The 16116-nt window shown below is 44.3% G+C and overlaps 1 protein-coding gene across 6 annotated transcripts in view; it reads right to left on the bottom strand.

Moving 5' to 3' along the window:
* LOC126081475 (solute carrier family 23 member 1-like) overlaps positions 1 to 16116 on the bottom strand; it is a 65714-nt gene that overhangs the window by 33491 nt on the left and 16107 nt on the right. For 5 of the 6 annotated variants that reach the window (XM_049893373.1, XM_049893371.1, XM_049893374.1 and 2 more), the window contains one exon: positions 4247 to 4406. The exons of the other annotated variant lie outside the window; for it this stretch is intronic. In XM_049893373.1, coding sequence (XP_049749330.1) covers positions 4247 to 4406 — 160 coding nt within the window. The remainder of the gene's footprint in view (positions 1 to 4246; positions 4407 to 16116) is intronic. 6 annotated transcript variants of the gene reach the window in all.

Here is a 16116-nt window from a genome sequence, read left to right as displayed (position 1 = left end):
AGGCCAGAAACAGAAATAAAGGGCATCCAAATTGGTAATGATATGATACTATACATAGAAAACCCAAAAGACTCCACAAGAAAACTACTGGAACTAGTAGAAAGATTTAGCAGAGTTGCAGCATACAAGATCAACATACAAAAATCAGTTGTATTCCTATACACCAATAAAAAGAACGATGAAAAGGAAATCAGGAAAACAATACCATTTATAATAAAACAAAACCCACTGCCGTCGAGTTGATTCCGACTCATAGTGACCCTATAGGACAGAGTAGAACTGCCACGTACAGTTTTCAAGAAGTGCCTGGCAGATTCGAACTGCTGACCTTTTGGTTAGCAGCTGTAGCACTTAACCACTATGCCACCAGGGTTTCCACCCATTTATAATAACCCCTAAAAAAATAAAATACTTGGGAATAAATCCAACCAGGGATGTAAAAGACCTATACAAAAAAAAAAAAAACTACAAAACACTGCTGCAAGAAACCAAAAGAGATCTTCATAAATGGAAAAACATACCATGCTCATGGATAGGTAGGCTCAACATTGTGAAAATGACAATTCTACTCAAAGCTATTTACAAATACAATGCAGTACCAATCCAAATACCAACAGCATTCTTTAAAGGGATGGAAAAACTTATCATTAACTTTATATGGAAAGGGAAGAAGCCCCAGATAAGTAAAGCAGTATTGAAGAAGAAGAATAAAGTGGGAGGATTCGCACTACCTTACCTCAGAACCTACCATACAACTACAGTAGTCAAAACAGCCTGGTACTGGTACAACAGATAGCATTGACCAATGGAACAGAATTAAGAACTCAGATGTAAATCTATCCACCCATGGTCACCTGATCTTCGACTAGGGCCCAAAGTCCATCAAATGGGGGAAAAGATAGTCTTTTTAACAAATGGTGCTGGCAAAACTGGATGTTCATCTGCAAAAAAATGAAACAGGACCCACACCTCACACCATGTACAAAAACTAACTCAAAATGGATCAAAGACCTAATATGAAGTTAAAAACCATGAAGTTCATAGAAGAAAAAGTAGAATCAACAATAATAACAATAGAGGCCCTTATACAAACCACAACCAACAACACACAAGCTCCAAAGGATAAGCTAGATAACTGGGACCTTCTAAAAATTAAACACTTATGCTCATCAGAAGACTTCACCAAAAGAGTAAAAAGAGAACCTGCAGACTGGGAAAAATTTTTTGGCTATTACAAATAAGACAAAGGTCTAATCTCTAACATCTACAAGAAAATCCAACACCTCTACAACAAAAAGACAAATAATCCAATTAAAAAATGGGCAAAGGAAATGAACAGACACTTCACCAAAGAAGACATTCACATGGCCAACAGACACGTGAGGAAATGCTCACAACCTCTAGCCATTAGAGAAATGCAAATCAAAACTACAATGAGATACCATCTCACCTCGGCAGAACTGGCACAAATTAATAAAACAGGAAATAACAAATGTTGGAGAGGCTGCAGGGAGATTGGAACTCTTGTGCACTGCTGGTGGGAATGCAAAATGATACAACCATTTTGGAAAATGATATGGTGCTTCCTTAGAAAGCTAGAAATAGAAATACCATATGATCCAGCAATCCCACTCCTAGGAATATATCCTAAAGAAATAAGAGTCGTCACACGAATAGACATATGCACACCCATGTTCGTTGCAGCATTGTTTACATAGCAAAAAGATGGATACAACCCAGATGCCCATCAACAAATGAATGGATAAACAAACTATGGTATATATACACAATGGAGTATTACACAAAGAAAAAGAACAATGATGAATCCGTGAAGCATCTCATAACATGGATGAATCTGGAGGGCATTATGCTGAGTGAAATAAGTCAATCACAAAAGGACAAATATTGTATGAGGTCACTATTGTAAAAACTCATGAAAAGGTTTACATACAAAAAGAAACAATTTTTGATGGTCACGAGGGAGGGGAGGAGTGGGGATAGAAAAACACTTAAGAGACAATAGATAAGCAGTAACTTTGGTGAAGAGTAAGACAGTACACAATACTGGAGAAGCCAGCACAACCTGTACAAGGCAAGTTCATAGTAGCTCCATAGATACATCCAAGTTCCCGGAGGGACCAAATTGCTGGGCTGAGGTCTGTGGGGACCATGGTCTCAGGGAACATCTAGCTCAATTGGCATAACATAGTTTATAAAGAACGTGTTCTCTTTCTACTTTGTTGAGTAGCGTCTGGGGTCTTAAGTCTGTGAGCGACCACCTAGGATACTCCATTGGTCTCACCCCTTTGGGAGCAAGGAATAACGAAGAAAACTAAAGATACAAGGAAAAGATTAGTCCAAAGGATTAATGGGCCACATCTACCATGGCCTACACCAGATCGAGTCCAGCACAACTAGATAGTGCCTGGCTACCACCACTGACTGCTCTGACAGGGATCACAATAGAGGGTCCCTGACAGAACTGGAGAAAAACATAGAACGAAATTCTAACTCAAAAAGAATGTCCAGGCTTGCTGGCCTAAAAGATACTGGAAAAACCCTGAGAGTATGACCCCTGGGCACCCTTTCAGGTCAGTAATGAGATCACTCCTGAGGTTCACCCTTCAGCCAAAGATTGAACAGGCGCATGGAAAAAAGCAAGACTAAAGGGGCACAGCATCCCCAGAGCAGGGACTAGAAGGCAGGAGGGGGCAGAAAAGCTGGTAATATGGAACCCAGGGTTGAGAAGGGAGAGTGTTGACATGTTGGGGGGTTGTTAACGAATGTCATAGAATGATGGGTATACTAACTATTTAATGAGAAACTAGTTTGTTCTGTAAACCTTCATCTAAAATACTATTAAAGAAAAAAAAAAAAAGAAAGATCTCAAGTGACCCTCACCCTGTCCCACAGTGCCATCTACAACTGTGCACTGACCCCAGCTCAGGACAGGTGAGGATGGTGGTGTCTGGAGGGAGCACAGCTCCTGTCCCTGAGGGTGTGTCTGGTCTCTGTGCCAGGAACCCAGAGTCTGCTGTCATACTCCTGGATCATTTAGATAAGCAAACCCTGAAGCATGGCCACATTTCAGAACCGCTTCAAGGCTTTCGGTTCCTTTCCCGGATGATACAATTGAATTCAGTAGGATCCGATTTCATGGTAGATAAGCACGACTGTCAAAAGTGGTCATGCTAAGCAGGCAGTTCCGGGGCTGAGCCAGCCTGGTCCTCCATGCTGGTGTTCTTATTACATCTAGCCTACTACAGGGTGGGTTCCTGGCCAATACACCCCGAGCACAGTCACCGTGTGGAGACTTGCATGCTGCTATGATGCTGAACAGGTCTCAGCAGAGCTCGTAGACTAAGATGAGAGGCCTGGTGATCTACTTCTGAAAATCAGTCAGTGAGAATCCTGTTGGTCACAACAGTCCAAGCTGAAATCCGTCACGGGGATGGAGCAGAACCAGGCAGCGCTCTGTCCTGCTGTGCATGGAGTCACCACGAGTCAGGGGCTGACTCAGTGGCAGCTAACAACACCAGCATTATGGGCATTTGTCAATATGGCAGGTGTGAATCTATGAACTCTTAGAGTGCCAGGAAAGTGTAAGTGCTCGGTAACTGCTGCTTCCACCATCATCATCACCACCACCATCACCATCATCACCACCAGCACCATAATATTGCACACTCTCTCTCTCTCGCCCCTCTAAGAGATTGTGGGTATCTTTAAAATCTGGCTTGGACTTATTCCCCTTTGTATTCCTGGCATTTAACGCAATGCTTGGCCCCTGGCGGGAGTTCAGCAGATGATGTCTGATGAATTAATAAAAATAGGAGGACTGCGCTCTGCCCTCCTGCCTCCCTGGACTGGCTGGGAGACCTTGAGCTCTTCCTTCTTGAAATATGTGAGTGTGTTTTCAAGAAAATCTATTCTCGTGCTCCATCCCTTCACCCCAGTGGCCCTAATCCCTCTCTTGCTTACCACCTTGTTTTGTTTTCTTCACGGAACTTGCCACTCTCTGAAATTTTCCTTTTCTAGCTACTTTTTGGAGTATTTCTGGCAGCACACACACATCCTAGAATGTTAGCTCCGTGAGGGTAGGCTCCTCTCTTGTCTGATCTACAGAAGTATCTCAGAGCCCAGGGCCTGCCTGGCAGGGAGGACAGCCTCTGTTGAGCAAAAGAATAAGCTCAGAGGCTCCTGGTGAGCACTCCTTCACCTCTTTCCCACCCCCTCACCCCGTTACCTCTCGGATCCTCTTCTGCCACTCCTCAGTGAACTCAGGAGAACTGGTGTTCACCAGGCTGGCATTGAACGTCCACTCAGGGCACCTCCAGGCAGGAAGCGAGAGCATGGCCAGGGAGGGTGCCAAGAAAGCAAACGTCCCTCCCTGGAGGATGGGCAGCCTGGAAGAGGAGAATTCAGTCACCATGCAGTCCCCTGGTACCAAGTGGACCCAAGGGGGTAGCCCAGATCCCAAGTGCTAGCTCAGTTTAGAGACAACACATGGCCCCCGTGATTCTCAGTGTGCACAGAGCTCCTGCCAATCTCCAGGTCAGACACATGAACCGTGTCAACATTGAACAGGCAGGACAGGTGGGGGGAGGAGACACCTGGATCCCTCCCCAGTCCTGGAGCAGAGAGTCAGGTGCCGGAAACCAATCAGGACACAGCACAGAATTCAGCAAACACACCGAGTAAGTGCAATCCTCTACCCCAGCCCTGGAGCGTCCCACCCAGACCCAGGATGGACCACAGCTCACACATGGGCAGGTCCCCATCTTGTGTCCCCTACAACTACTCCTCTGCTGTGAAGAGGTCATGGCCCAAAATCCAGGATGCCAGATTCCTTTAGGTCTTCAAAAATGACCACAGTCCCAGACCTCTACTTCGGGCCCCTTCTTGTCACATGAACAGAGCAGGTTTACAGTCAATCATCAGAGGGGCCCCCTGCCCATGCCTCTCTTCCTCCAGCCTCTGTGACAATTCTAGCAGTGCCTACCCAACCAGCCTTCCCTTTCTGGTAAACACAGCCTGATGAGTCAACCTCCAATAGCCCTCTCTTACTAAGGGGTCAGAGGCTGTGAAGGCTTACCTAGTCTGCCGGCTCTGGACAATGGAATTTGGGAGGTAGGGGAGATGGACAGCAGAATTGTGACTGCATTTGTCGCTATAGCCCACATGGTCCAGGTATTTTTCCTGGAATTCAGGACTTCATAAAGACAGCATAAAGGATTAGTCTTCAAAGTGACTGAGCACATTGCATGTAGGGAATATACAGTGAAACCTATGAGAGCAGAAACTTGAAAGGACTGATTTGTTCTTCTGGGTCTCACAAGTTTTCCACCTTTGACAGGGTGCAGACCACTTTTCTATTGCTCTTTATCAAGAACCCTACCTCACAGGTTTCCTCTGACAGATTTCCGCCTCACACAGGTTCTGGTTTTCGCAGGTTTTACCACATAAAGTTTACGAAAGATTTGCTGCTTCCATGGCCTTCATACTCTGACTGGACATAGAATCAGCAACATCCGGGCTTCACCCCAGACCTGTTAAAATGGACTCTCTGCTAAATGTGAAGCAGAGAAGTATGTTAAACATAGAATTGCCCTATGACCCAGCAATTCCACTCCTAGGTATACACCCAAGAGAACTGAAAGTGAAGACTCAAACAGACACTTACTTGATACCAGTGTTTATTACAGCACTATTCACAAGAGCCAAAAGGTAGAAACAACCCAAGTCCTTAGCAATTAGGTCCAAAGCAGCAGCGATTGCCTCTTATCACTCCGATTTGATTACTTAACATGCTCTTAATTATTAAGACTTTCTGAAATCTTATTGCAACATCAGGACATTTTGGTTTCTAATCTAGAAAAGCATATCATTAAATACCAGTTATAGATAACCACTCAAAGGCAATGGGTTGGGTTACAGATAACGAGCAATCAAATCTACATGACCTTTGATTCACAAGTTATCAGTCCGATTTTATAGCCGGTCGCTATGAGTCGGAATCGACTCGACGGCAGTGGGTTATTTTTTGGGGAACATCCATTTTCATGGTTGGAACCAAACTCAAGTTAGCACAGTTTTCCTTAATTGTATCTTCTTTCTATGCATGGTCAGCATTTTTCATTGTGTGTGAGCTCCTTGACCCTAATTCCTGGTAAGTTTGTGTTTCTCACAGAACGTCCCACAGGGCTGGGCCCACAGGCACTGTCGGCAAGGAAGTGCTTTGATTACCCAGTGGGAAGATGGCCCCTGAGCATTTTCTCTGCTAATACCATGAGTTCCAACAATAATACCAGAACTGTAAAACAAACCAAACCTGGTGCGGTCGAGTCAACTCCGACTAACAGCGACCCTATAGGACAGGGTAGAACTGCCCCACGGGACTTCCAAGGAGTGGCTGGTGGATTCGAACTTCTTACCTTTTGGTTAACAGCAGAGCCCTGAACCATTGCACCCCCAGGGCACCAGTAGAGCTGCAAGGGTCTCTTAAATATCATCTAGTTGAATTCGTTCATTTTACATAGGAGAAAATTGAGCCTTCGGGAGGGTAACAGACTTGCCCAAGTTCTCACAGCATAGGACCAGGACTAAAGTTTAAACCTCAAGGTTTTTTTCCAGAATTATAATTAATACCATCTCAGGTTGAAATTGAGGGGGCTCCCCATCCGTAAGAGTTCTGTGTCTGCAACTCTCCATGGGGGAAAGGGGAAGGCCACCTGGATACCTGGCAGGGAGCCACAAGGCCTCTTCAACAATTCCACTGTCACCAGCCACTGCTACTGTGACACCTTATCTTACATTCTAGGAAAGAGTGGGAAATGAATTTTAGGGGCCTGAGAAACTAAACAGAGTAAATCCTATACATACTTGATTCCACGGTGGGGGGATTTCAAGGAAATCTTGGCTCACAGAGATGGTGTGAGAAGAGAGAGGGAAAAGGAAAATCACCTACCCGAGATATAGGCCCTGGCCTCCCACCCCTCTGCCGAGAATGGGAAGGACTTACCCAGAGTTCTTACCCACTACGCCACCAAGACAGAAAGGTGTGTATCAGGGCTGTGTCCTTTCACCATACCTATTCAATCTGCATGCTGAGCAAATAATCCAAGAAGCTGGACTATGTGGAGAAGAACAGGGCATCAGGATTGGAGGGAGACTCATTAACAACCTGTGTTACAAAGATGACACAACCTTGTTTGCTGAAAGTGAAGAGGACTTGAAGCACTTACTGATGAAGATCAAAGACCACAGCCTTCAGTATGGTTTACATCTCAGCATAAAGAAAACAAAAATCCTCACAACTGGACCAATAAGCAACATCATGATAAACGGAGTAAAGATTGAAGTTGTCAATAATTTCATTTTACTTGGATCTACAACCAACACCCAGGGAAGCAGCAGTCAAGAAATCAAAAGATGCATTGCACTGGGCGAATCTGCGGCAAAAGACCTCTTTAAAGTGTTGAAAAGCAAAGATGTCTCCTTGGGGACTAAGGTGCACCTGACCCAAGTCATGGTATTTTCAATCACCTCATATCTATGTGAAAGCTAGACAATGAATAAGGAAGACTGAAGAAGAAGAATTGACGTCTTTGAATTGTGATGTTGGCAAAGAACATTGACTATACCATGGACTGCCAAAAAAAAAGAAGAAATCTGTCTTGGAAGAAGTACAACCAGGATGCTCCTTAGAAGCAAGGATGGCAAGACTACATCTCACATACTTTGGACATGTTATCAGAAGGGATCAGCCCCTGGAGAAGGACATCATGCTCGGTAAAGCAGAGGGTCAGAGAAAAAGAGGAAGACCCTCAAGGAGATAAATTGACGAAGTGGCTGCAACGATGGGCTCAAGCATAGTGACAACTGTGAGGGTGGAGCAGGACTGAGCAGTGTTTCATTCTGTGGTACATACAGTCACTATGAGTCAGAACCGACTTGAAGGCACCTAACAACAGCAACCTTTATACGGATTTAATCTTATAACTAAGGAAATGTTTTCTTTGTAACCAAGCTTCCAAAGAATGTTGTCAGCTTGTTCTCAAGGAGTCTTGTTACAAACAGTGTATCTAACCTCTATGTTCCCAGAAAGTAATGTCTTGCAATTCGCTGGTAACCATGCTGTAAACCCCCTACAGGTAGCAAGTAGTAACTGATCAACAAGGTGCACGTATCACCAAGTATTAACTAATCAACAGACTCTTTAAACCAATCATGTTAAGATTCCCTGCTTCAAGATATCCCACCTCCCACTTCCCTGAATCAGCAAGCACCTATCAGAAATCTTGTATTGTTAGTTCTTGATTTTACCACATAAATATGCCTTTGTGACTGCTTCACCGCAGGGCGCCACAGTTTCACTTTGTGTACTGTGCACTTCCCCGGATAAACTGTAACTTGCCTATGTGGTGTTGCTCCTTGACATGGGTAAGGGATGAGAAACTTTTGATTTTTGAGTGTTAACTTTGGTTCTGATATCTGTAGTGGCAGAAATGAAAGTAAGAGATGAGTTGGGTCTGGATTCTGGTCAGCCTGCAGCCTTGAAGTCATTTCCACTAAAGGGAAAAGTATGTGGGGCTAGACTGAACAGCGAGGAGATAGAAACTATACCTGGAGTGGTTCAGAGGTAGGCCTGGCAGGTTAATCCAGACAATGATTGAGAGGGGGTTGTGGTTTTCCTGGACCAGTCTAGCCAGAGACCTGAGGCCATATGCATATGAATGGGTAAAATGGTACAGGGAATGAAGTAAAATTAGAAACTATGATGTTAAAAACTAGCTTTATGCAAAGGTTGTCCTTGCTAGGTGCCACAGTAGGTGTGCAAAGTGGGATTTTATCCACCACACATTTTGCATCAGAAACGGATGATCTCAGCCTCCTAGTTTGTACAACTGGCATTATAAGCAGGGTTAGCTAGAGAGAACCCTGACTGTGTGCATACCAACAATCATGAAGATGTCACATGACCAGGCAGTATTTCATTCTGTTTTGCATTGGAAAAAAAAAAAAAAAGACAGGAAAGAAAATACTAAAATAAATGTCAGAAGAAACTCTAAAACTTGCTCTTGAACTTAAAGTAGCTAAAGCCAACATGAGAAATGATGAAGTAAAAGAGCTTAACAGGAAATTCCAAAGGGTTGCTCAAGAAGACAAAGTATTATAATGAAAAGTGCAAACACCTGGAGTTAGAAAACCAAAAGGGAAGAACACACTTGGTATTTCTCAAGCTGAAAGAACTGAGGAAAAAGTTCCAGGCTTGAGTTATAATATTCAAGGATTCTATGGGAAAAATATTGAAAGACACAAGAAGCATCAAAACGAGATAGAAAAAATACAGAATCACTATACCAAAAAGAATTGGTGGACGTTCAACTGTTTCATGCGGTAGTACATGATCAAGAATTGATGGTATTGAAGGAAGAAGTCCAAGCTGCACTGGAGGTATTGGTGAAAAACAAGGCTTCAGGAATTGACAGAATACCAACTGAGATGTTTCAACGAATGGATGCAACACAGCAAGCATTCACTCGTCTATGCCAAGAAATTTGGAAGACAGCTACCTGGCCAACTGACCCAAAGAGATCCATATTTGTGCCCATTCCAAAGAAAGATGATCCAACAGGATGCAGAAATTATTGAAGAATATCATCAATATCACACCCAAGTAAAATTTTGTTGAAGATAATTAAAAAATGATTGTAGCAGGGAGAATGAAGAAAACCAGACACAAGGGAAAGATTACTCCAAAGGACTAATGGACCACAACTACCACAGCCCCTACTAGACTGAGTCGAGCTCAGCTAGATGGTGCCCGGCTACCACCACTGACTGCTCTGACAGGGATCATAATAGAGGGTTCCAGACAGAGCTGGGAAAAATGTAGAACAAAATTCTACCTCACAAAAAAAGACCAGACTTACTAGCCTGACAGAGACTAGAGAAGTCCCAAAAGTATGGCCCCCAGACACCCTTTTAGGTCAGTAATGAAGTCACTCCTGGGGTTCACCCTTCAGTCAAAGATTAAACAGGCCCATAAAACAAAACAAGAATAAGGGGCACACCAGCCCAGGTGCAAGGACTAGAAGGCAGCAGGGGACAGGAAAGCTGGTAATAGGGAACCCAAGGTCGAGAAGGGAGAGTGTTGACATGTCGCGGGGTTGGTAACCAATGTCACCAAACAATATGTGTACTGTTTAATGAGAAGCTAGTTTGTTCTATAAACCTTCATCTAAAGTACAATAATAAAATCCCAACCCTAGTGCCGTCGAGTCGATTCCAACTCATATGTATTTTTTTAATAGTAAAATACATATATATATTTTAATGAACAGTGAAAAAAATTGGTCACAGCAGTACATCGACAAGAACTGCCAGAAATTCAAGCCAGATTCAGAAGAGAACGAGGAACAAGGGATATCATTGTTGATGTCAGATGGATCTTGGCTGAAAGCAGAGAATACCAGAAAAACATTTACCTGTGTTTTATTGAGTATGCAAAGGCATTTGACTGTGTGGATCATAACAAATTACGGATAACATTGTGAAGAATGGGAATTCCAGAATACTTAATTGTGCTCATGAGGAACTTGTACATAGACCAAAAGGCAGTCATTCAAACAGAACAAGAGGATACTTTGTGGTTTAAAATTAGGAAAGGTATGTGTTAGGGTTATATCCTTCACCATACATATTTAATCTGTGTGTTGAGCAAATAATCTGAGAAGGTAGACTATAAAAAAAGAATATGGCATCAGGATTGGAGGAAGACTCATTAACAACCTGTGATATGCAGATGACAAAATCTTCTATTTGAATTATGCCTCAACATAAAGAAAACAAAAATCATTATAATTCTTCTTTGGTCTTTTTTATTCATCGTTCAGCTTTTGCATGCATATGAAGTGATTGAAAATATCATGGCGTGGGTCAGGCACACTTTAGTCCTCAAAGTGACATCTTTGCTTTTCAACGCTTTAAATCTTTTGCAGGAGATTTGCCCAATGCAATGTCATTTGATTTCTTCACTGCTTCTTCCATGGCCGTTGATTATGGATCCAAGTAAAAAGAAATTCTTGATAAAGTCAGCATGTTTCTCCATTTATCATGATATTGCTTATCAGTTCAGTTGTGAGGATTTTTGTTTTCTTTACGTTGAGGCGTAGACTGAGTTATATAAAGAGCAACATAGACACAGGGACACACACGAGGGAAGACAGGTGCCATGTGTGGATCCTACAGAAGCCAAGGAACCCAGGAACGCCCAGAGATACAAACAAGGAAGGAATCAAAGCAGCTGAGACTCTAATTTGGACTTTTAGCCTCCAGAACTGTGAGAAAGTAAGTTTCTGATCTTTAAAGTCACCCACTTGTGGTACTTGTGTTATGGCAGCACTAGGAGACTAAGACACAGTGATAAAATGTTTGGGGAAAAGTATAACAGGCGAGCGTCAGACCGTTAAATAATAAAAATATTTTGTTTTTGGAATTTGTGACATTTATCTGCTTTTTAAAATTTGTAACTTGTTATGATGTTTTTCAACTTAAATAAATATTTGCTGTTGTACATTATTTCGTATTCATAATTTTGCATTCTGTTTCTTAAAAGGGGCACCAAAAACTGTATAAGCTTCAGGTTACACAAAACCTGGGTCTACCCTCGGACTAGATGCAAAATCAATCCTAAAGGAAGGAAACGCTGACTGAACAGATCTGGGGTGAGGGAGGTGAGCAGGGAAGATCTGGAGGACCCACAGAGAGGAATTTCCTGAGAAGAAAGGAACCCAAAGGAGCCACCGTGTGGGATTCTAGGGAATCAAGGGGTTGCGGGGTATGGTGCAGGAGAACGTGAAAAGAGAGAGTGTGTAGAAATGAGGAGTGAAAGGGCCCCAAACACACATTGCCCATACTTCACGGGTTGAATTTTACCCCCCAAAAAGGTGGGTTCAAGTCCTAACTTCAGGTACCTGTGAATGTCCTTTATTTGCGATTAGTGTCTTTGCAGATGTAATTACTGTAGTTAGATCAACATGAGGTCATACCGGAGTGGGGGGGTCCTAACCCAATATGACTGATATCCTTATAAGAAGAGGAGAAGTGAGTGACACAGAGAGACAGACACAGAGTGAAGAGATTGGAGTGACGCATCTACAAGCCAAGGGACTCCAAGGATTACTGGCAACACCAGAAGCTAAGAGAAGGGTGTGGAACAGATTTTCCCCTAGAACCTTGAGAGGGATCATGGTCCTAATGATGCCTTGATTGCAGACTTCTAGGCTCTGGAACTACGAAGGAATAAATTTATGTTGTTTTAAGTCGCCCAGTTTACGGTCATTTGTTAGGACAGTCCCAGGAAGCTAAGACATCATGCTTCACAACTGTGCATGAGAGACCAGCTTCAGAGTGATTTAACAGTACACATGTTGTGGTGCAATGAATTCCTCAATATGACCCTTCTAACCATAGCCTTCTGGAGCCCTGCTGGCATAGTGGCTAAGAGCTTAGCAGCTAACCAAAAGGTCGGCAGTTCAAATCCATTAGCTACTGCTTGGAAACTCTATAGGGCAGTTCTACTCTGTCCTATAAGGTCACTAAGAGACCGAATCAACTCAACAGTGACGGGTTTGGTTTTGGAGCCACAGTTTGTGACTCACACACAATGATCGAGTGGGACTATGCAAATAAGGTATCTGGAAACCTAACAAAGGGATTGATCACTTTTGTTTTGCCATCCCACTTAATATGAGCCATGCCAGAAGTGGGAAGAGAGGATCTCATCATCACCAAGAAAGAAGAGCCAGGAGTGGAGCGTGTCTTTTGGACCCAGAACCCTTGGGCTGAGAAGCTCCTGGAACCAGGAGACCAAGAGAGAGCTGTTACACTGGAGGTGGCAAGAAACAGTGACAGAGAAATGAAGGCAGCAGAACCAGGAGACTGGCAGAAGACAGCCCAGTCCACAAGCTATAAAGCTGAGTGTTTTCAGGGAAAAGTCTTGCTGGCAGAGTAGGGTGCCTCTGGGCACTTGGTGGAGCTAGGTTTGCTGATCCAAGGAGCTAGAGCTGATCCTCTTTGGGCCAAGGCTGACCAGCAGAGTGGGGCGCCTCAGGGCACTTATCTGCAAAACTAGAAGAGCTTTATAACACCTGCCTGAGTAGCAGAGGCTGAGGGCCAGGGAGAGGCGTGCCTGCAGGCAAGGCTGAGAAGAAGCTATCCTGACTGAACAAGTGTATTCTGAGTGTTGCTAAACCTGAAACCGTAACCTGTTACTTCCCTAATAAACCCCATAACTGTGAGTATGGTCTGTGAGTTCTGTGTAGCCATTGCAATGAATTATCGCACTTAGCAGAGAAGTCAAGAGTGCTGTGGGAGGGATGGTTGGTAAAGATGGCAGAGAGAGGAGGCATGTCTGACCTCTGTCTCATAGGAATCAGGCTGAGGCTGTTGATCTTGATTTTCCTTCCCTCTTGTGGAATTACAGGAGGTCATATGCCTCCGCCATGCCATTTTTACACATATGAACATAAAGGACCTGATGTAAAAAAAAAAGCGATTCCACTGACTATACCAAATGATCATCTCAGTAATACTGTAGGAGAGAGGGACACATATTATCTAACCTTATTTAACAGGTTCCAGACTACATATTTTGTTCACAGACTATCCACTGTCTTGTCTACCCAGAAGAGCACTCCTCTTACCTGCTTCATTGGGAAGCCTTCCTAAGTGGGAACTCCCATATTCATTGCCCTGGTTGGTCCAGGGCTGGGCATTTGACTTAAGCTCATCAGAACTCTCCCCTGGCATTTTCAATGTCAGGCTAGGGAGAGCAGTACTCATTTGTGTTGGTGGTAGGTGTGAAGACTGGCATCAGCCCTGCCTGCGGACATGTGGGAGAAGCCAGTCTGCAAGAAGGAAGCACAGCCACGGGCAGAGGGATGATGAGACTGAAAGGCACAGTGTGAGAAAGAGATTGTAGGGGCCTAGCATCCTGGGTATTGTAGCATTCTTTCTACATGGCTTGCATAGCTAGCTTTTACATACCCCAGTGATTTTGTGATTTGTGATTTGTTTCCTCCCTTCCCTCTCCTTTCTCCATGATTCTATAAAGTTTAGAATTAACCTATGTTCCTCTTGAACAAGCAGAACAACAATCAATAAGATCTGGGGCGAGACAACCAGACAATGGGGGCCCATCTTGTGACTGAAACCAGGATGGTGTCAGAGGACCTCTAAGAATGACCACAGAAGGTCAACATGTCTAAAATATGGTCAACATGCCCACCTCAAAGGGAAACTGCCATTCTCCAAATTCTTCAAGCCTAAGCCCCAACCCTATAAAACCCTCCAGTCAGTCCCCAGCAGACAGACAGACTTTGGAGGAGCCCACTCTCCACTGTCTCTTGTATGCCGGTATGCAATAAAGCCCTCTTACTGCTCACCTCACCCCTCTCAGTACTGGCTTCATGGCAGGGGGCTCGAATCCGTGTTTTGCAGTAACAAGACAACCCTACCCTTAGACCAGGGAAAGAGCCCCTGCCCCCCGCCCCACCCTTAGGTCTGTGCTTTAGAAGTCCCCCGTGGTGGTTAAGATTGTGTGTCAACTTGGCTGGGCCACGATTCTCAGCGTCTTGGCAGCTGTATAATGTTGTGATCACTTACCTGTTGAAATCTGATATGTGATCACCCCCATGATGGAATCTGCTGAGTTGTACCGGTGGGCATGGGGCCTGTGGCAGCTCACCGCCCCCTCAGCCTTCGTCTTTCCGCCTTCTGCTGCCTACTTCTTGCTTGCCTTGCAAAAGTTGTTTGCTTGTTCTGGATCCAGCACCTGTCTCCTGTCTGACCTCTGGTTCTTGAGACTTGAGCTGGCAGCTTACCTGTTCATCTTGGGATTCGCTGATCTTCACGGCCTGTGAGCAAGAGTCCTGCTCCCCAACCTGCCTGTCTTGGGTTCGCCAGCCCTTGCACCTAAGTGACTCAGGAGAAACCTTGCAGTCTTGCCTGCTGACCTTGGGGATTCCTCAACCATCACAACCTGTGAGCAGGATCCCTGCTCTCCAACCTGCTCATCTTGGGCTCTCCAGCTTCTGTGGCTCCGTGAATTGGGAAAGGACTGTATCCTGATGCAAGGACTTGGGACATTCCAACCCCTACAATCTCGTGAGCTGTTTCCTTAACATAAATCTCTCTATATATATTTATATGCATTTCTGCTTTTGCTCCTCTAGAGAAACCAGCCTAAGACAGTCCCCCTCTAGCCTCCCCTGGGCAGGGGTCTGCAGGGCCAAGAGGGCTTGCCCATCTTGTGTCTCCTGCCTCTTTCAGTCCCAAGAACTCCTGCGCAAATGACCCTGAGTCTCTCCCAGAACCTGTATGGACCCCTTTCCCAGCAGGTCTGTCCTGTGACAGCAGACAGGGATGCAGGTGTGCATGCCCCAGGCCTGAAGGATGGCCAAGGGGCAACTACTGGGGGACTCTGAGGGGGACTCTTTTGAGTGGTGTGGATGGAACTGGACATGGAGGTTGGGGTATCCAATACATGAATGGGGGACTACATGTGATTTGGAGCAAAGCTGGAGTTGGGAAGTGGGAGCCTGCTCCCCCAATGCCACCAGGTCCTAAAGCAGAACTCTAAAGAGTCAGAATTCCAAATTCGAACATGGCCTTCCAGGAAGGGTGATTAGAGATATTTTATTTAAGAGTTTGTAAGCTTGGTTTATGTCCCTGGGTGATGCAAACTGCTAATGCATTCAGCTGTCAACTGGAATGTTAGAAGTTCAAGTCCACCTAGAGGTGGCTAGGAATAAAGTTATGGCAATCTGCTTCCAGAAAATCAGCCACTGAAACTCTATGGATTCTGTACACCAATGTTCATTATAGCACTGTTCACAATAGTCAAAACGTGGAAACAGCCTAAATGTCCATCAACAGATAAATGGATAAACAAGATGTGGTATATACATACAACAGAATACAGTTCAGCCATAAAGAGAAATGAAGTCCTGATACAGACCACAACGTGGATGAACCTTGAAAACATTATGCTGAGCAAAATAAATGAGTCACAAAAGGACAAATACTGCATAATCTCACTTATATGAAATA

Source organism: Elephas maximus, chromosome 8, assembly GCF_024166365.1.
Source record: "Elephas maximus indicus isolate mEleMax1 chromosome 8, mEleMax1 primary haplotype, whole genome shotgun sequence".
In the NCBI taxonomy this organism is placed as follows: Eukaryota; Metazoa; Chordata; class Mammalia; order Proboscidea; family Elephantidae; genus Elephas; species Elephas maximus.
This window is presented reverse-complemented; position numbering and strand designations above follow the sequence as displayed.